This window comes from Chiloscyllium plagiosum, chromosome 1, assembly GCF_004010195.1.
Source record: "Chiloscyllium plagiosum isolate BGI_BamShark_2017 chromosome 1, ASM401019v2, whole genome shotgun sequence".
NCBI lineage: Eukaryota > Metazoa > Chordata > Chondrichthyes > Orectolobiformes > Hemiscylliidae > Chiloscyllium > Chiloscyllium plagiosum.
The window spans coordinates 134,322,876-134,345,428 of NC_057710.1; the positions used below are offsets into that span (position 1 = coordinate 134,322,876).

The window sequence follows — 22,553 nt, forward strand, 5'->3', positions numbered from 1 at the left end:
ACCATAAGCTAACAATGATAGCCACGCCAAATTCTTCCAATTTCAGAGAAAGGCAGAGAAGTTGACTACTGCAAGTGTTCCTTGCAGAAATTGGTCTGATCATTCCACACTCCTGCCTGCCCCTAATAACCTTGTGTCCCCTCGTTTATCAAGAATCTAATTGGTCTTAAAAATAATCAAACACTCTCCTAATACTGCCTTTTCAGGAACAGGGTCCCAGGGACTCTTAATAAAGAGACTAAGGGTTGACAATTGAAATCATAATATTCCACCCATATCAAGAATCAAATGTGCGTCAATTTTCCCCACGGCAACAGAAACATCTATCTGCATAGAGAGAGCCATTAATAACACCTGTCAACAGCGACCTCTAGTGAAAGAGCTCCATATTAATTTAGATTTTACTCTGTCAGATTTCTGACAAGCAGAAACTGCTGCTACAATGCACCACCAACTAGTGGATAAATGTAGAGGATGACTGCCATGCTCTTACGCAGTAGTCAAAATGACAGCAACAATATAGTCACATTGTATGATGAGTTGTGCTACTTAGTTGCCAATCATAAGAAGTCTAATGAGATAAATCCTTGCCAACAGTAGCCTAATGATTAGCTAGTTATTAACCATTTTCTGGGCACAGAAGCAGTAAAGGGGATAAGCAGACTCTCTATGGAGTTAAGGTGATTTCACAATGACACCATATGAACATTGAAATCAAAGTCAAAGTCAATCTGCAGACTGGATAATCCAATAACTGAACCAGGCGGTCTTAATACTCAAGGGAACAGTCAGTCAATGAGCGAGCAATCAGTGGGAGTCATTAATCACGTATGTTGGTACATGCCAGTCTCTCGGCTTCTTAGGGCTCTGCACTAAATAAGCCTGTAAACAAATAGCTTAAAAAGTGTAGGGCAGTCCTTACTGGATAAGCAATGCTGGATGCTAGTACACAGCAGTTTCATCTTGAAAGTGGCAAAATTGAGCCTTTGTAGTATTTGTAAAAATGCTTTTTCCTATACAATAAAATCTATAAAAATTAAAGTATCAGAAGTCTAAAAATATATTGTAGCCCTCCAACTGGCAATGATACTTAAAATACATCTTTTTGGTGTCCAGCATAGCATACTAGGAGGGTGTTTCTGAAGGATTCAAGTACAGATACAAGGAAATGCCTAGTACATATATCTGTACTGATTAATGTAGTTAACTATTTGGCTGATCTAGCATAGACTGTACACAAATCCTTAAGCTTCTCATAAGTGATAAACAGCAACAAATTGAAAGGCAGCAACTTGGTAATGAATATTAATCTGAGGTGGTTCATGATCACAGTAACAAAATATAGGCAGTCGATGATTTGTGGCAATTTTCTGATAGTTTATGGAGCTGTTAAGCAGCAGTTAGATATATGAGCTAATTGAATTAAGAAAGTATATAACCACAACAATTGGAGATGGCCTACACCAGAGGTCAACAGGTTGCTGAGGCAGGGAGTGTTGCTCTTGTTCAAGTTGCGAAGCAGCATCTTGCTCTCGAGTCTAGTGTTAGAGAACTCTTCCCTGGGTTTTCCAGCTCCTCTTTGGGTGTATCTTTCATTTGGAGAAGACAGCTCTTTGAGGACCCTGCCTGATAACTACTGAAAATTGATGGGAACTGCCCGATGACCACTCACTCTGCCCTGAACACTTGCTGTTATATTTCTAGAGGCATGTAATTTGTTGTATCAGCAATTGTCTGAACTTTTTGGTCAATGAACATGGGATAGATACTCAAGATATTAGATGACCATTGACCTGTTCCCAGCTCCATTTGAAGGCTAGCTTTCATTCCTTCTAAGAACAAAATTTATTTTCATAACGAATAAACTGATAATTGGGTACATTTGGCATCAGATAAATTGTTAACACTAGCTCAATGCACGTCATGACCTCATTGCAAAACAAAAGGTAAGAATTGCATGAAACAATGTTAGAACTTTGGAAAGTTAATTACTACTGTAATAAATTTCATGTTGCAGAGTAAATGCTAGGAAAATTTAATTAAGCATGAATTGGATAAAATACTAAGTGCACTAACATGCAATAATTAATACATATTTGCAGCCACATACAAGTTTATCGCAGATATTTCCCTTCACTCATATCCTCCTTTTTCCACTGTCTTCTCACACCTCCAAAAATGTGACAAAGTGAGGGGCTTATATGTTGCACATTGTATGACATGAATGAGCAACGTTAGCAAAACTTTTCATTGCTGGCCAGCATAAGTCTTGCTGAAAGCTGTTGACAATCAAAGATGCATTCTATTGTGTAACTTGAACAAACGCTCTTTATGAACGTAACAGCGAGGATCAGACATCCTGATCAGCAGAGAGTGCTCTGCCATTCAATACAATCATGGCTAATCTTCAGTTTCAACTCCACTTTTCTGCTGGCTACCCATTTCTCTCAATTCCTTGAGAAATCAAAAATTAATCTCAATGTTCAATACATTCAACATTGTAGACTCCACAGCCCTCTTCGGTAAGTATTTTCAAGTATTCGTGACTGACAGTCCCAAATGATTGGCTCCTTATCCTGATACTATGCCCCTGCATTCTAGGTACATCAACTGGGGAAACAATCTCTGTGCCAAGTTGCCAAACACTTCAGAACCAAACATGTTTCTGTGAGATCACCTTCCACTTTTCTAAATGCCAGAGGCTACACAGAGTGCAATTTACTCAGCTTCTCATCACACATACAACCAAGTTTGCACAGGAACCAATCTGGTGAGCTAATACTGTACTGCCTCTTCCTTGGATATGGAGGGCAAAAAGGCACACAGTACTCGAGGCATGAATCATCAAAGCCCTGTACAAATGCATTAAAATTGGTCAACCATGATTACCTTTTCATAAAACCATGCTGACAATATCTGATCACAACATGGTTAAGTGCTTTAGAAGGACTCCCCTAAAAATAGATTCCAGTATTTTTGTGAAATTAATTGGCCTGTAATTATCTTTTTTTAAATCTCTTGCTCACTTTTCTTGAACAACAGAATTATATTTATTAACTTGCAATCAATCTAGGCAATATTGGAAAATTATCTCCAGCATGTTCATTACCTCTACAGTCACCCCTAAGAAACTTCATATCTAGGCCCTCATTTTTGGAGGGTGAGTCAGCTTTTAGTACCTCAAAACCTAATGCCTTTTCTCTTATGGATGTTAATTAGACCATAAGATATAAAAACAGAATTAGGCCAATCAGCCCATCAGGTTTGCTCTGCTACTCAATCACACCTAATATTTTTTCAAATCCATTTTCCTGCCTTCTCCCTGTAATCTTTGACCCCCTTGCTAATCAAGAACTCATCTGTCTTAAATAGCGACTTAGTCTTCACAGCTTTCTGTTGCAATGAATTCTGTAGGTTCACTATTTTTTGGTCGAAGAAATTAATGTTCTTCACTCTCTCTCAATGCAATTTGTATACTCTGAAAACAGAAAATATTTGTTCAATGTCTCTTGCCATTTCCTCATTCCCCATTGATTTCTTTTCCTGTATGTCTGTCTGAGGGTTCAATGTTTATTTTACCCACTTTATTTCTTTTCAACATATTTACAAAAGCTCCAAAAGTCTATTATTATATCCCCGACTGGTTTATTTTTATTTTTTCTCTTTGCAATCAACATTTGGATCTCCCTTCAGAGGCCAGAAAAAATCCCTTGATAGGCTCTAAATGTTTTCAAACAAAAACTAGAAACATTTTACTGTGATTTAACAGAAAATCAGATTTAGCTTAGGGTGAGCCTGACCCAAATTGTATATAATACATAGATCACTACTAATCATTCACCAACAACTGTACTCTAATGGAAAACCATTTGTTTTGTTCTGGCAAGGGAGAAAATGTTAAAATTATGCCAATATACTTCACATTTTATGATCAGCAGTTAGGTTCAAGAAGAACTGGACTGAATCAGACTATTCCTCCATACAACAAGACTTAATCTTGTAACAGAGTACATTAGAGTGTGCAGACAAGTGTTGCACCCATGAACTGAATACTTTTTGAATAATTTGGCATGTAGAAATACTAATTTTCTCACTTCAAATGGTAACATCAAATGATGAAGTAATACCATCTTCTACTAGCATGTTCAACTGAAAAATCTTGTGTGCACTATTTTTTTACAAAACTTTACTCATTCGTTCACTTTAGTCAGAATATTACAGTAACAAGTGTGCAAGTCAGGTGATGTATAATCAGCACTGTACTACTTACCTCTATAGTGAAGTGCTCTCCAATAGAACTTGTTCTAAAATACTTTGATCTAGAGAAAACAAGAGATTTTATTGAGTTTGCTTGATGAGCAGACAATACTTCAGAAAGTAACCTAGCAACCACACAGCAGTGAATGTTGTGACTTGTACCGTATAAAAACAAAACAAGAAAGATCAGTCTAGAATTATGAGTTCAGTAAAATGCAAGAATGCATAGTTATTTCTTTGGACTGATGCATTGTCCAACAGTACCTGTTTACTTTATAAATAACTACATTTTACTTGCTAGACATGTCACTATTGGGCTCATTTACCAAAGGGAAAAATAACAACAAAATTATATTTTTAACATTAACATGCTTTAAAACTGTAACAATCTTTCTTCATCACTATCACAGCAAACAATCATAATCATCAACATTTAGCCTTAGCACACTGCACACCTAGTCATATTCTCAACAAACACCTCATGATTTCATTGTGCTTATGTGGAAAATATGTTTCACTGAGGGATAATTAAAAAAAGGAATGTTGAGTCAAGGAAAGAAATATTAGGAGGGATAACTAAATGTTTGGTAAGATTTCAGGATATGAAGCAAGTGAACAGGCTGAACTATTTAGGGACTAAATGCCAGAGGATCACCACTCCCACACTGTGGAATTATAACGGTAGAATTGTAACAAAGCAGACGGCTAGAAATCACAGGATGCTGGAAACCTGCACTTTACCATGACAAAGTTCTTGCTTGTGTTGATTGATGATTCAATGAAATTTAATGTTTTACTTATCAGCCATTTTTATAACTATTTCAAATTGAACATTTTTTCCAGCTAAATTGAAGAATTGAGGCTGAGATTATTAAAATGGAAGAAGTGTTGTGAGCCTTAAAAGGTATTAAGATAGATAAATCCCTGGGTTCTGATGGGATCTATCCCAGAATATTGAGTTAGGCTATAGGACAAATTGGAGCATTAACAGATATCTTTGTACCTTCTCTGGCCACAGGTGAGGTCCCAGAACACTAGAGAATAGCCAATGTTGTACCATTGTTTAAAAAGGGTAACAGGGACAATCCAGGAAATTACAGGTTTGTGAGCCTCATGTCAGTGGTTAAAAAAAAATTACTGGAAAATAATCTCGGGGCGAAATCTCTTAGCAGCAAATGGATTTATTAGTGATAGACAGCACAACTTTTTTCGGGGAGGTTGCGTCTCATTAACTTGATTGAATATTTTGAGGAGGTAACAAAGATAATAGATAAGAGGAAAGTGGTTGACGTTGTCTACATGGATTTCAGTAAAACTTTTGACAAGGTCCGTCATGGCAGACTGGTACAAAAGGTGAAGTCATATAGTATTGGGGTGAGCTGGCAAGATGAATACAAAACTGGCTTAGTCATAGGAGACAGAGGGTAGCAGTGGAAGGATGTTTTTCAAAATGGAGGGTTGTTACTAGTGGTACTCCACAGGGATCAGTGCTGGGACCTCTCTGTTCGTGGTCTACTTAAATGATTTGGAAGAAAACATAACATAACTGGTCTGATTAGTAAACTTGTGGATAATACAAAGATTAACGGAGTTGCGAATAGCGAGGAGGATTGTTAGAGGATAAATGGCAGATGGCATTTAATCCAGACAAACGTGAGGTGATGCATCTTGAAGGTCAAGTACAGCAAGTTATACAGTAATGGCAGAACCCTTAGGAGTACTGATATGCAGAGGGATCCAATTGTGCAGGTCCTCAGATCACTGAAGGTAGTAACGCAGGTTGATAAGGTAGATAAAAAAGGCTATGGCATCTTGTCTTCATTGGTAGGGCATTGAGTATAAGGATAAACAAGTTATACTGCAGCTCTATAGAACTTTAGTTAGGCCACACTTGGAATATTGCATACAGTTCTGGTCACCACATTACCAGAAGGATGTGGATGCTTTGCAGAGGGTACAAAAAAGGTTTACCAGGATGTTGCCGGGCATGGAGAATTTCACTATAAAGAAAGTTTGGAAAAACTGGTTTTGTTTTTACTGGAATGTAGGAGGTTGAGGGGTGACCTGACAGAAGTTTAAGAGACTGTGAATGATATGGATAGAGTAGAAAGTGAGGCTATCTCCCGGAGGTGCAGGGGTCAATTACTAGGGGACACAGATACAAGGTGTGCGGGGGTTAAAAGAGATGCGAGAGGCAAAGTTTTTCACACAAAGGGTGGTGACTGCCTCAAATGCACTGCCAGGTGGTGGAAGGAGACAACAGCAGCATTCGAGAAATACCTGGACAAGTACATATACAAGAGAGAATAGAGAGATATGGATCCTCTAAGTAAAGACAATTTAAGCATGGAAGAGCAAAATATATGTCAGCGCAGGGTTGGAGGCTGAAGGGCCTATTCCTGTGCTGTATTGTTCTTTGTATTATGATCAGCTGCTAACCACTACAAATTTGAATTCCACATATTGTTGCAAAGAATAAGACATCAGGTCTATAACTGCACAGGGAACCTTTTCCTAATGACAATCATACTGTATAGGGTTCTTTGAATGTCATGTTTAAGTACAGTTGGGTGCCCTTCCATCTTCCAAGATGCATAATTAAGCAAGCTGCAAGGCTTCACGAGGGCATCAGCTGGAGTCAGATTCAAAACCAGAAAATGGCAGTAAAGAGTCAGTAACATTGTGGTCTTTGCACTCCGGTATGGTAGCTACTTTCAAGACTTTGAAGAATCAAGTCAACATTGTCTTGACATTTAAGAATTAAATGGACTAGCACAGTGGAGGCTATTAGTTGTTCATAATTTGCCAGCATCCACAGTTTGTATCAGTCACATGCTTATTTAGGACTGTTAAATCAGTATCCCGTTATTTTGCAAATGTCTGTTTCCCTCTAAATCGTTGAGCTTTAGACAAAATAGTAGATGTTAACCTGAGGTCTGGTAGTTCTGCAGATAGCACTTCCACCTCTAAGCCAAAAGCTCTAGGTTCAACTCCCACTCGATGACATGTTGGCATGGAAGTACAGAAAAAGTTCAAACATGCTGATTGCCTTTCCGACTATTGTCTTATTACTTCCCAAGGGAAAAGAAAGGAGTGAAGCTACGAAAAACTAATTTAAGGAAGACTGTCTCAAGAGGTCACCAGTTTATCATGTCCAAAAGAATTCAACTATGCCCTTGTCAAATATCAAAGCCCCAACCTCCTTTTAGTGAATATGGAATCTTTCACTCTAGCTATTTAGCTGCTGTCAGATGAAAATAAACAGCTAAGCTTCCTGAACAGACTTTATTATGGGACCTTGGCTGAAATTTGGTGTAAGCAGAATGCAGAACAGGTTTTAATTTGTAGATGATGCCTTCAGGCTACAGAAGTAGCAATACTGCTATCCCTGATTATATACTGTTGGAATGTGGATATGCAGTTAATAACTGAAAACTGGCTCCAACTGTGACAGCTTCAAGCTAAAATTGACATCTAGAGATATTGCTTAAACATCACATCTTCGAAGTTATTCAGCCATTCTTCCCATAGCCTAGGTTTTTTTTTGTAGTCCATTCATCCAGAATATAAACAGGATTTCAACAAGTAAAAACATACAGGCTTTACTGTTAATATTAACTTGCACCCCTCTCCAAATTGCAGTCTCCAATCAGACTGCTTTATTATTTTAAAAGAAGGCCTAGAAAGTTAAATGCTTACATTAACCTTGAAATGAATTCTTCCAGAACACCAGTGTTATTGTTTTCCTATGGTACGACTTATGGATTGACTTCCCACCACCATGTACCCCCCCACTAAAGGTAAAATAATTGAGTTGGGCTGTTTGATCAAATGGCTAGAAGTGTTAATCAATTTTGCCACTGAGCCAATTTCCACTGAAAGCAGAAATTATTGGAAGTGTTGAGCAGTTCAGGCAACATCTGAGAAAATAGCAATCGATATTTCAGGCAATGACTCATCATGATGCAGTGGGCATTGTGCGAGGCTTAATGATTAGCAATGACATTTCCCAGATCATGCATCCCACCATCATTAGTTAAAAATTTGGGGATAGTCACTGATAATTGTATTGTTTAGTTTGAGGTGCAACTTTTCAGATACCAAAGCAGTCTGTACCCATGTGATATGATGGGAATATCATCCAATATTTAACTAATAAGCAGCAAATAACATTCACACCACACAATACAAAGCACGATCACCTTCAATGAGACAAATCTCTAAACCTTCCCCAACCCGTTAGGAAATTCATAGATAGAAACAAAGTTAATGTTTCATTATGACCCATTTTAAATTGCAATCAGGAAGAGAAATAGTGCCAACAGATACCAGGTCTTGGCTGTCACCACAGGGGTAAAGAGGAGATGAAAGATCTTGGTATAAAGGTCCATCAGTTGCAAAATGTGCAAACCTCAAACTGAAGCAAGTTAAAGATGAGACCAAGCATTACAGGTTTCCTCTCAATAAGTGATCAAGCGATGGCCTGATAAGATATAGCAAATAGACAGCAATAGAAATAAGTCAATACTGTCATATCAACTATGCCAACTCATTAGAAGTGAAAATGAATACATCTGCGGGAAGTGTCACCTGAGCTCCAGGTTTCAGAATCTGATTGGTAACAGGAATCACTGCTGTGCATCTGCAAGGTGGAGTTCTACCTGGACAGTAGATGTGGGAATGGTCATATTGCAGGTTAGAGGTGCCCAAGCAGTGAGGGTGAGAGAATACCAAACAGACTACAAAAACTAGCAAGGCATAGCAAGAATCCCCTGCAAGCATTTTAGCTTCAGATTCCATAAATCTGCCTGCTGCTCAGAGTTGTTACAACTGTACAAAGTAAGCATCAATATCATTTGTCATATCAATGTACACTAATAGATTTTCATGTGGTCCCCAACTTTCTGCTCATCTGCTGTGATTTTTTTTTTAGTTGATGGACCGAGTCACAATAAATCAACTGGTATAACAATGAAAGGATGCACATCCCAACAGCACTTTTCATGACTGACGTCTCGCAGCATCACAGAACAAGTACATACTTTAAAAATGCAGTCAGTGCTTTAACATTCAGAGAAACAGAAATAAGCAACTGACCAGGTAATTTGTTTTTGGTGATGCCAATTGTTGCCAGGAATTATTGTTGAGGATTGCTTACAACTTTCAAGGAGGCATTCCACACCTTGTTATGTCGTATCTTAAAGATGACTCTCCCTCTCAATACTACTGTGAACCATCAGATGATATGCTCAAGATTCAGCAGTGAAACTTGAATTCAAATCTAACTCAAAAGTGAGAACAGTACCATAACTGTAAAACAACTTAATAGTATACTGGCGATAACGTAGGGTTGAGTATGAGTGTCCTTCATAAGGGCATCTATTCATGGGTTTTCAGATGGCGGAAGAGGTCAATCCAGGATCCACAGATTCTATTGCAATGTGGGCATCGGTGGGTAGGAATGGAGTTTGGAGATGGGCCTTCCTGATGTTCTATCTCTGTGCAAGAGAGAGTTACTTCTGTTCAGCCGCATGGCAGAGACTGTTTTCATACTGCATGGCTACTTGCTGGATGATGTTTCTCCACTGATTCCAGTTTAGAAACATGTACTCCCAGATGTTGATGTTGAGAATTGAGGTTGGTCCAGATGTTATCTTTGAAGCTTTACTGTTAGCCAACAAGGGCATGCTGACTTTCCTTCAGCTTAGAGTATGTAATCTGTTTTGGGAGGCACGAGTTGGGCATTCAGATGACATGACTGGTCCATCCATGTTGCTGTTGAATTATGGTAATGGTGATTCTACCTATGTTGGCCTCCTCCATGACTCTGGAGTGAGTTTGCTGGTCTTCCCAGGTGACGTGCATAATTTTTCATAGGATCTCTGGTGGTGTTGCTCGAGTGCTTTAAAATGCCTGTTGGAGGTAGTTCACATTTCAGTTCCATATAGCAGTATGGGGAGGAAATTTAGACTGGGCCTGAAAATCATCTTCAAAGACCCCCGCTTCTGAGTTGGGCATTGGCTGCACTGGCACAGCTCAGATGGTGCTGTAACTCTGCATCAATGATGGCCTTGGAGGAGAGACGGCTGCTGAGGTAAGGGAAGTGATCCACATTTTCAAGGGGCTGGCTGTTGATCCTTATTGTATGAGGGGTGGAGGGACATTTGGGGTTGATGAAGTGCTAGGATTTTTTTTTTTAATGTTCAGGGCGAAACCTAGGAACTTATATGCCTTGGCAAAGCCATCCAAGATGCTTTGCAGATCTTCCATAGATTGTGGTGCAATGGCATTGTTGTCAGCATATAGAAGCTCAAAGATGGATGTAGTGGAGACCTTGCTCTTGAACCTATTAAAGTTGAACAGCCTGCCGTCCAAACTGTAAATGACTTGAATATCCTTGGGTAGGCTTTCGCCAGTGAGACGGAGGATGATGACAATGAAGATGGTGAACATGGTGTGTGTGACGAAGCAGCCCTGCTTGACCCTTGTCTCCATGGTGAGGGGCGAGACTTCAATCCACAGAGGTTAGTCACTGTTGCAGAAATGTCATCATGCAGCAGCCTCAACATCCTGATGAACTTATCACAGCAGCTGCCTCACGATAGTTAACAGCCAGGTCTTCTGGCAGACACTATGTAAAGCCTTAGTTAGGTTGATGAAGGACGTGTAAAACAGTTGTTTGTGATCCTGACATGTTTCTTGTAATTGTGCGCATTCTATCAGATCGATTGAAACGGTTGGAGCGACAGTTAGAGGCAATGGTGAATTTATAGGAGCAAGGGGGTGTGATGGATGTCAGTTATAGGAAGGGGGAAAATTCGCAGATACAATCACATAGATGGGTTAACTGAAGGAAAGGTAAGAGAGGTAGGCAGGTAGTGCAGGTGTCTTCTGTGGCTGCCCTAATTTCAAACAAATATGCTGTTTTGGAAAATGTAGGGGGGTGATGGTTTCTCAGGGGAACGTAGCATGAACAGTTAAGTTTCTGGTATCGAGACTGGCTCTAATGCGGTGAGGAGTATGTCGGGTTCCAAGAGATGGATTGTGTTAGGGGACTCTAGTCCGAGGCATAGACAGATGTTCCTGTGGCCAACAGCTAAAAATCATAATAGTGTGTTGCTTCCTTGGTGCCAGGATCAAGGAGGTCCCAGAGAGGGGGTAGAATACTCTCAAAGGGGAAGAGGGCCCAGCAGGAGGTCATTGCACACGTTGGATCTAACACCACAGGAAGGGAATAGGTTGAGATTCTGAAGGGAGAAGAGAGAGAGAGAGTTAGGAACGAATTTAAAAATGGAGGTCCTCAAGAGTAGTAATATCTGAATTACTCCCATGATTACTCACTACAAGGTAGTAAGGGTAGGAATAGGAGGATAGAGCAGATGAATGCATGGCTGATGTTGGTGTATGGGAGAAGGATTCACATTTTTGGTTCATTGGAATCTCTTTTGAGGTAGAAGTGACCTGTACAAGAAGGATGGATTGCACCCAAATTGGAAGGGGACTAATATACTGGCAGGGGGATTTGCTAGAGCTGCTCGGGAGAATTTAAAATAGTAAGGTGAAGGAGTGGGACCCAGGGAGATGGTGAGGAAATAGATCAACCTGAGACTGGTATAGTTGAGAAAAGAACTGAGCCAAACAATCAGGGCAGGCAGGAACAAAGAGAACAAAGAAAGATTGATAAAGTAATTATGTCAATGCAAGGGGCCTAACAGGGAAGGCAGACGAATTTAGGGCATGGTTAGGAACATGTGACTGGCACGTCATAACAATTATAGAAACATGGCTCAGGTTTGGACAGGACTGGCAACTTAATGTTCCAGGATACAAATGCGACAGGAAGGACAGAAAGGGAGGCAAGAGAGGAGGGGGAAATGGTGTTGTTGATAAGTGATAGCATTACAGCTGTATTGAGAGAGGATATTCCCGGAACTACATCCAGTGAAGTTATTTGGGTGGAACATAGAAATAAGAAAGAGATGATCACATTATTGGGATTGTATTATAGACCCCCTAATAGTCACAGGGAAGTTGAGAAACAAATTTGTAAGGACATCTCAGTTATCTGTAAGTATAACAGGGTGGTTATGGCAGGGGATTTTAACCTTCCAAACATAGACATGGACTGCCATAGTGTTAAGGGTGTAGGTGGAGAAGAATCTATTGAGCATGCACAATAAACTTTTCTGATTCAGTATGTGGATGTACTGATGAGAGAAGGTGCAAAACTTGACCTACTCTTGGGAAACAAGGCAGGGCAGGTAACTGAGGTGTTAGTCAGGGACGCACTTTAGGGCCAACGACCGTATTTCTGTTAGTTTTAAAATAGTAATGAAAAAAGATACACCAGATCTAAAAGTTGAAGTTCTAAATTGAAAGCAGGCCAATTTTGATGGTATTAGGCAAGAACAATCTGCGAACATCTGCTGATTGGGAGCAGATGTTCGCAGGTAAAGGGACAGCTGGAAAATGGGAAGCCTTCAGAAATGAGGCAACGAGAATTCAGAGAAAGTATATTCCTGTTAGAGTGAAAGGAAAGGCTGGTAGGTATAGGGAATGCTGGATGACTAAAGAAATTGAGGGTTTGGTTAAGAAAAAGAAGGAAGCATGTGTCAGGTATAGATTGAATGAATCCTTAGAAAAGAGTATAAAGGCAGTTGGAGTATATTTAAGAGGGAAATCAGGGAGGGCAAAAAGGGGACATGAGATGGCTTTGGCAAATAGGGTTAAGGAGAATCCAAAGGGTTTTTACAAATACATTAAGGACAAAAGGGTAAGTAGGGAGACAATATGGCCCCTCAAAGATCAGCAAGGCAGCCTTTGTGTGGGAGCCGCAGGAGATGGGGAGATATTAAACAAGTATTCTGCGTCAGTATTTACTGGGGAAAAGAAAATGGGAGATATAGAATATAGGGAAATAGATGGTGACACCTTGAAAAATGTCCATATAACAGTGGAAGAAATGCTGGATGTCTTGACATGCATAAAGGTGGATAAATCCCCAGGACCTGATCAGGTGTACCTTAGAACTCTGAGGCGCTAGGGAAGAGATTGCTGGGCCTCTTGCTGAGATATTTGTAACATTGATACTCACAGGTGAGGTGCCGGAAGACTGGAGGCTGGCTAGCGTGATGCCACTATTTAAGAAAGGTGATAAGGACAAGCCAGGAAACTATAGACCAGTGAATCTGACATCAGTGGTGGGCAAGTTGTTGGGGGGAATCCTGAGGGACAGGATGTACACGTATTTGGAAAGGCAAGCACTAATTAGGGATAGTCTACATGGCTTTGTTCATGGGAAATCATGTCTCACCAACTTGATTGACTTTTTTGAAGAAGTAAAAAAGAGGATTGATGAGGGCAGAGCGGTAGTCGTGATCTATATGGAATTCAGTAAGGCATTTGATAAGGTTCCCCATGGGAGACTGGTTAGCAAGGTTACATCTCAGAATACAGGGAGAACTAGCCATTTGGAGACAGAACTAGCTCAAAGGTGGTGGTGGAGGGTTGTTTTTCAGATTGGAGGCTTGTGACCAGTGGAGGGCCACAAGGATCGGTGCTGGGTCGACTACTTTTCATCATTTATACAAATGATTTGGATGTGAGCTTAAGAAGTTAGTTAAGTAAGTTTGCAGATGACACCAAAATTGGAGGTGTAGTGGACAGCGAAGGTTACCTTGGATTACAATGGGATCTTGATCAGATGAGCCGATGGGCTGAGAAGTGGCAGATGGAGTTTAATTCAGATAAATGCAAGGTGCTGCGTTTTGGGAAAGCAAATCTTAGCAGGACTTATACACTTAATGGTAAGGTCCTAGGAAGTGTTGCTGAACAAAGAGACCTTGGAGTGCAGGTTCGGAGTGTCGGAGGCTGAGGGGTGACCTTATAGAGGTTTATAAAATCAAGATGGGCATGGATAGGGTAAACAGACAAGGTCTTTTCCATGAGGTGGGGGAATCCAGAACTAGAGGGCATAGGTTTAGGGTGAAAGGGGAAAGATATAAAAGAGACCTAAGGGACATCTTTTCCACGCAGAGGGTGGTACGTGTGTGGAATGAGCTGCCAGAGGAAGTGGTGGAGGCTAGTGCAATTGCAACATTTAAACGATATCTGGATGGGTAAATGAATAGGAAGGGTTTGGAGGGATATGGGCCGGGTGCTGGCAGGTGGGACTGGATTGGGTTGGGATATCTGGTCAGCATGGATGAGGTGGACTGAAGGGTCTGTTTCCATGCTGTACATCTCTATGACTCTGAAGATTATATCTGTTGCTCCTCTTGACGGGTGGAAGCCACACTGATTCAGGGAGTATTTCATCAGATAATGGCAGAAACCTATTAGCAAGGACACATGCAAGTACTTGCCAGTGATTGACAGAAGGGAGATGCCTGTGTAATTCCTACAAACAGCATTTTATCCTTTATGTGGTCACAACTGGAGCACCCCTGAGCTCTGAGAGGAGTTTTGCTTTGAGCCAAATCTTCAGTAGCAAAGCTCTTGGATATTTATAGAGCTGAGGGTCAATCTCTTTTAGGATCTCTGCAGGAGGTCAATCAGGCTGGGCAGTCTGGTTGTTCCTTGGGCTCCAATGACATCTTGTGCTTCACTCACACTTGGGAGTGAATTTCTGGGGAATTTGGTTGGCGTTTTCTAAGTTAACACTAGTTGAGGAATTCATGGTAATGCTCTCCACAGCAGGTGATTATTGTCTCGTTGTCCTTGAGCAGTTTTTGTCCATCTTTAGAAGGCAGGGGGTTTCGTCCATTGTAGATTGGACTGTATACTGGCTTGTTGACGCTGAAGAAGTTTCTTGTATCTCAGGCATCTGATAGTCGCTGGGTTTCCAAACATTATCAGCCCACCATTTGCTTTTGAGCTCCCTTACTCTCTTCCGGACAATTTACACAATAAAATGGTAATAAAAATTGCCTCGGCAAAAACTGCTCTACTTTCCATTTCACACCTGACATTGTCTTTTGTCATTTAGTTTAGTGTTTCTGGGATTGTGTCATATTTGCACTTAGAGCATAAATGAACCTTTTTGGGTACAATTCTCTGCACAGCAAGACCAGACACACACGTGCATGGGAAACATCACCTGGCTTTCAATGGAGTTCTTTCTTCATCGTATCACAAAGCTTAAAATTCCCAAGTGGGACTTCGTTAATGATAATATTGCCCACAAAGCTGACCAGAAAGTGGATTTATTTCTCAATATTTTGTCAGCACAAATATCTTTGGGAGTAACCATACACCCAACATCCCAAAAAGACAGAAACACAATCAGGAGTACCATTGTTGCATCTGTAAATAGTTCTTTTTTTTACAGCTTAGAAAATGTCCTGCAAAGTAGCTCAAAGATAAATAAATAAATGTACTATGCTTGACCACGCTTGTAATTTCACTTTGTTATTTCAGAAACTCAAAGAGAATGTTGAATCACTTCCATGGAAATTTTAAACATGAGGAAGGTCATCAAAATTGCGGCATACTTACCTTCAAGCTTATCAGGAATTGCTCCAAACCTTGAGATTTGTAATCTAACAGATCGTGTACTCTTGTTTATTTAATACTCTTATTCAAGGTTTTGAATTACGAATGGCAGAGCAGTCGGAAGGGATCTGTCCTTTCAATTACTCAAACAAGCACATTAAATACCTGCCTGAGCAGAATTCTGTTACTACATGTGTCAGTTTTATTTTCTGTTCTTCAAATAACCAGAAGAAAATAGCTCTGCAGGCGATTTCATTTTAACTTTGAAGGATGTAGATTAGAGTGACAAAAATTCAAGGTTTGGATCTTCCATTGTGACTTGGATTATTACAAGGTACTCATAACTATCTAGACATTTCTTTCTACAAACTTGGATAATATGGTGGTGAATTGATGTTGAATCCAAAATGTTTAGTGAATTACTTAAAATGTGGAGGAGAGCTGGGTTCCATTATCGCAAAATATTCTTTTAGAAATCTGTTGCTCAGGAAACAGAACTTGTATAGCTGAAATGATTGTTCTGGCTGTCAAATCTTCACCTTTTAGACAAAGGGGAACAAGGAGCAGTAATCTGCAATTATAAGATATTATTTTTGATTGTGTGCGAATTGGCATGAAAAAATCAGAATGATACTTAAGTAATTATCATCTCCTTATTCTGCTGTGCACCTGTACTTCTGGGATACACTGCACATTACACCATTCTTTCCATATCTTGTGATCTAACTCTGAGCATCTACTTTTCCACTCAAATGTGACCTTCATATGCCTTCTGGGGAAGTCTTTACTGTATCATTTTAGTTATGATTATTCTGGATTTAGCTAATCAAACTTCATCCTCCACTGAGAGGTAATTTTTTTGTTAGGCCTATAGGTTAGGTAAAGTTGATAGCTTTCTTTGGTCATATGTCATCAGGCCATCCCTTGTTCACTTGCTGAGAAAGCATCTGCAATTCCTCATCTTTGCTGGTCTCATCTTTAATATGAATCAGTTTTGGAGGTTCTATGTTTAATATACCTCTATCTTCTATCTCCTTTTTCTCATGTGGTCACAATAAAGACAGTATCTGCTGGCAACATTTCTCTCAGAGTTCTGTACTAAAATGAAGTTGAAACTCTGACGCTTCAAGAACATCTCCTTTCTTGCTAGTGGCCTGCACAGATTTTTCTTATAAATCTGCTCTAGTGGATAATAGTCAATTTCATCATTACCTCTCCACCCTAGAGATATGCATGCAACTCTACACAGCTGCCAAAAAGCTTGCCTATGTTGGCATATCTGGTCTCAACACTCACATGCAAAGACATAACTTCATTTGTTGTCTTTAGTCTTGTCAAGGGCTGACCTGTGCTTTGGTAACAACATCTACTTGCAGAATCACTGGTTTCTCTGATGGAATTATACAGTCATAGAGATGTACAGCATAGAAACAGACCCTTCGGTCCAACCCGTCCATGCCGACCAGATATCCCAACCCAATCTAGTCCCACCTGCCAGCACCTGGCCCATATCCCCCCAAATCCTTCCTATTCATATACCCATCCAAATGCCTCTTAAAATGTTGCAATTTACCAGCCTCCACCATCCTCTGGCAGCTCATTCCATACACCTACCACCCTCTGCGTGAAAAAGTTGCCCTTTAAGTCTTTTATATCTTTCTCCTCCTACCCTAAACCTATGCCCTCTAGTTCTGGATTCCCTGACCCCATGGAAAAGACTTTGTCTATTTATCCTATCCATGCCCCTCAATTTTGTAAACCTCTATAAGGTCACCCCTCAGCCTCTGACACTCCAGGGAAAACAGCCCCAGCCTGTTCAGCCTCTCCCTGTAGCTCAGATCCTGCAACCCTGGCAACATCCTTGTAAATCTTTTCTGAACCCTTTCAAGTTTCACAACATCTTTCTGATAGGAAGGAGACCAGAATTGCACGCAATATTCTAACAGTGGCCTAACCAATATCCTGTACAGCCGCAACATGGCCTCCCAACTCCTGTACTCAATACTCTGACCAATAAAGGAAAGCATACCAAACGCCTTCTTCACTATCCTATCAACCTGCGACTCCACTTTCAAGGAGCTATGAACCTGCACTCCAAGGTCTCTTTGTTCAGCAACACTCACTAGGACCTTAGCATTAAGAGTATAAGTCCTGCTTAGATTTGCTTTCCCAAAACGCAGCACCTCACATTTATCTGAATTAAACTCCATCTGCCACTTCTCATTGTCTCCATGTATACTATTTCTGAATTGTTGCAATTTTTATGGGGCTCTGACCATTGTTACTTATCAGCTTCTCTCATCAGATCTTGAAGGTTTACTGTGCTTTGGAGGTGTGAGGCATGAAATAACTCATGTTCTCAGTCCTTTGAGCTTCCATCTAAGATAGGTGTGAATTTTTTTCCCCCAGGACTCAGCTTAACTATCACGTCTGAATACCATTCTGAAGGACTTGCATTCTATCACCTTCGCAATGCATTTCTCTTTGTTTACCTTGATTCCAAACTTTCTCAGTCCTCTCCAGGTCTGCATGGAGATGGTAGACTCAATCTTTTCCTTCTATTCCATAGATCCGCATACCATCAGGTTTGCGAAATATTTCTTTGCAGCCCTCTAATGTCACATTTCCACTAGAATAGGCATTGGCTAAGGCCAAACGTGAGATAGAGCAATTTGTACAAAAGGGCACACTGATCATTGTTAACAATGAAGATTTCTCATCAAGCTCCACCCTCCAGTCACCATTTCTTGCACTTAATTTTGAAATGTTGACACCTTCAAACCTTGGAATAGCGTAGTTAATCTTTAGTGTCGATTATTAGTACCATGCAAATTCTTAGCAATCCATTTGGTTTCTCCTTCACCACAACAGAGTTTACCCAATCTGTCCATGTCACTGGTGATGATTTTCATTTCCATCTTTTAGAACATAGAACATGTCAATGCAGTACAGGCCCTTCAGCCCACGATGTTGCGCCGACCTATTAATCTGATGCCCACCTAACCTACACTGTTCCATTATTATCCATATGTCCAATGGCCACTTAAATGCCCTTAACTTCAGCGAGTCTACTACTGTTGCAGGAAGACTATTCCACGCCCCTACTATTCTGAGTATATATCTGCCCTAAATCTATCACCCTGCAATTTAAAGTTATGTCCCCTTGTGCTCGCCTTCACCATCCGAGGAAAAAGGCTCTCACCATCCATCTTATCTAGCCCTTTGATTACCTTGTATGTCTCGATTAAGTCACCTCTCATCCTTCTTCTCTCCAACAAAAACAGCCTCAGCTCCCTCAGCCTTTTCTCAAAACCTTCCTTCCGTGCCAGGCAACATCCTAGTAAATCTCCTCTGAACCCTTTCCAAACATTCCACATCCTTGCTATAATGCAGTAACCAGAACTGTACGCAATACTCCAGGTGCAACCTTACCAGTGTCTTGTACAGCTGAAGCATGACCTCGTGGCTCCGACACTCAATCCCTCTACCAATAAACGCCAACACACCATGTGCCTTCTTAACAACCCGATAACCTGGGTGGCAACTTTCAGGGATTTATGCACCTGGATACAGAGATCCCTCTGTTCATCTACACTGCCACAAATTTTGCCACTAGCCCAGTACTCTGCATTCCTGATACTTCTTCCGAAGTGAAATACCTCACACTTCTCCGCATTAAACTCCAAACTTGCAGATTTTCACAAGATTTCCTTTTACTTCTTTAAGAGGGGGATAAATCACTAGTATCATAATTGGGTGGCAATGCTCAGTATCAGACATCATTCCTTAGGTAACAAATATCTTCCAAATTTTCAGCAACAATTTGAGAAAGATGTTAGTTTGTGCTCCAGAATCAGTCTTGATTTTGAGAATCTTGGTTCTGGGCCTATTGTACACCCTATTCCTGACCTGAATGGTTATATGAATGGCCTTTTTCTTTGTGATTTGTTATATTCAGCTACGTTATGCAGAGGTATGGTTTCAATGCCCATTATGCCCTAATCTCATTGGCATCTCATAGTATATGAACATTTTGTTTCTCTCCCTTCTTATTCACTTTTATTAAGTCCTTTATTATCTACTTTCTGTATTCTGTATATCTTTCTCTTGTGATTGGGCTATCCACATACTTGTCAGTTTGATCCATGCGATGAGGTATGTGAACTTGTGGTCATCCACAGCCTGTGTCTGGTCTGCATTCCTTTGTTTCAGTTTCACTGCATCAACTCTGGTGCCTTTTTTGTGACTTAGATGAAGGTTAGCTGTTTGTGTAGCTGACGCCTTCCTCGGTTTGCTCATGGATTCACGTGCTCTGGCACTGTCTACTGCCAGTGATACTGAGCTTGACCTTTCTGATCAAGTCTTTGTACTTTATTGCGTGCAGAGCCCCAGATGAGCTGGCTAATCAGCTTCCTTGAATTTACATCTTCTGGCTGCATTTTTCAATCTTAAGAAATTATCAATAGGCTCACCTGGTTCCAGCTTTAGGATACGAGCATCATTTCAGCAAATCTAATAATTTGACTTTGGCTGTATGTGCTGAATATTTCAGTTTGTTGGCATTTTTACTATCATCATGCCTTCATCTTCCAAATATTAAATGAATTTAGCCTTTCTCTCCTGCCTACAAAAGGATGTAGTTGATCCTGTCCTCTTCAATACAATGTTTTAAAAAGCTACTGAACATTAGCCTTCTGTTCAGACTTCTCAAATGCCTTCACATCATCATCTAATTATCATGGGCTGGAGCTGTGCATTCACTACTGTGGCTTCTCCCATTTTAGTTTCTACATGATTCAGTTTTCTTTTCTCTCTTTGGCACTAATTCAGGTTGAAGTTTCTCAATTTAATTCAACATTAAATGTGTTTTGGTCTTACTCATTGACACCTGCTGCCACCAATTCTAGTTCACAGAAGTTTGAAATAAACAGTTTTGGACTCAAAGTTGCTGGGTCTTCCCAGAGTACATTTCTTGCTGCTCTTTCCCCATGGTTGGTGGATGGACAAATTACTGCTTAGCATTGGACTGCATTAAATGTGGCACCCAGGATATCCACATTACAATTAGTTCTTCATGAATACTGTAACAACACTACAGTGCTCATTCAAATAGGCAAAAGTGAGGACTGCAGATGTTGGAGATTAGAGTCGAGAGAGTGGTGCTGGAAAAGCACAGGTCAGGCAGCACCCAAGCAGCAGGAGAATTAACGTTTCAGACAAAAGCCCTTTGCCCGAAATTCCGATTTGCCGCCTCATCAGTTCTCATTCAAATGCCCACTTGAGTATTGCAGTCTCCCTAGTCGCCACCGTTTCCAATTATAAAGAGTAAAAAATGGGCAAGTAGCCATTGAAAGTTGCCCTCTTTCTAAATCTTTGAAAATAACCAAGTTATAGGGCTTTAAATATCTAAAGGTCGAGGATCATTGCTCATAGCTAGTGATAATAAAATATCTACAAACTTTTAATCTGCAGCTGCTTGAACAACATAAATTACTGACAAGTAATAGCCATACATTACTAACCATATTATTTAAAAAAACACTTAAAAATTAAGTTTTGTGTATGCACATTTGTACATGTGCTCGTTGCCATGCAACGCCTGCATCTATTATATTCTCAGAGCTAACAGAGACTGCCTTCTGCTACAGAATTGTCTCAGACATTCTGGTGAATTAACGGAGTGAGAAATAGCAATTGCAACACAACACTATTACATGCAGCTCTTCAGGACTTAGCCTTTTAAACAATTGGATGCAGCAATTTAAATTAAACGGCCCAAATTGAATATTCTGGTAGACCACAATAAATAGTGGTTGAAAAATATTTTAAATATTTGTGTGCAGCTGTAAGAGAAAAGTTATTCACCCATGATTAATGCATACCATACCTTGAACTTAATTCACCAACCGTTCCAGTAAAAGTGCAGTGTGACCTGTAGTAACTGGCCATTTACAAGCACTGATAAGAGCTTTGTGGTTGCATTAGATCCACATTGTTGGCATTTAGCCCCAGTATTTACCAGTGCAGATTTAACTTCACCCATCCAAGTTCTGAATATATTGAACAGAATCAATGCAAATTGGCAGTGCAATACTGATTAGTATGCACTCATATAACACATTGTTGTTAGTACTCAGAATATCTACCAAAATATTTAAACTGATAGCGAAAGGCTTGTAAAGTGCCAGAAGTAGTAAGCGAGACATTTGCCAAGACATTTTTTTACTTAAATCAACCAGTTGAGATGAGTTACCACATACCTTCGTCACCCTCACATCATGAAATGGTACTTGAACAGAGACCTTCTGGCCCAGGTGTAGGGATTATATCACTACCCGACAAGGCCTAATAAGTTATGGGCTTGTGTTAACACCCATATGAGGATATTCATTTTTCTTACTTTCAACAGGCATCGAAACTAAAGACAGCTCCACTGAAAGAATTTACTGATTTTAAGTAGTTACATTACCTCAATGACACTGTATCAAAACAATATCCCAAGGTTTGTGGCTCAGGTTGAGGTTTAGGGTGTAGATTTGCTCGCTGAGCTGTAGGTTTGATATCCAGACGTTTCATTACCTGGTTAGGTAACATCATCAGTGGCGACCTCTAAGTGAAGCTTCACCTGGAGATCGCCACTGATGATGTTACCTAGCCAGGTAATGAAACGTGTGGATATTAAACCTACAGCTCAGCGAGCAAACCTACACCCTAAATATCCCAAGGAAAAATGACCAACGCATTTGTAAACACTCTTATAAATTGGCCAAACAATGCAAATTTAGGTCTGAATTTAGTCTTAT

At 40.2% G+C, this 22,553-nt stretch overlaps 1 protein-coding gene across 2 annotated transcripts in view; it reads right to left on the minus strand.

Annotated features, from left to right (window-relative positions):
* ap1ar (adaptor related protein complex 1 associated regulatory protein) overlaps window positions 1-22,553 on the minus strand; it is a 121,279-nt gene that overhangs the window by 53,496 nt on the left and 45,230 nt on the right. For both annotated transcript variants that reach the window (XM_043697636.1, XM_043697627.1), the window contains exon 2: window positions 4,271-4,319. In XM_043697636.1, coding sequence (XP_043553571.1) covers window positions 4,271-4,319 — 49 coding nt within the window. The remainder of the gene's footprint in view (window positions 1-4,270; window positions 4,320-22,553) is intronic.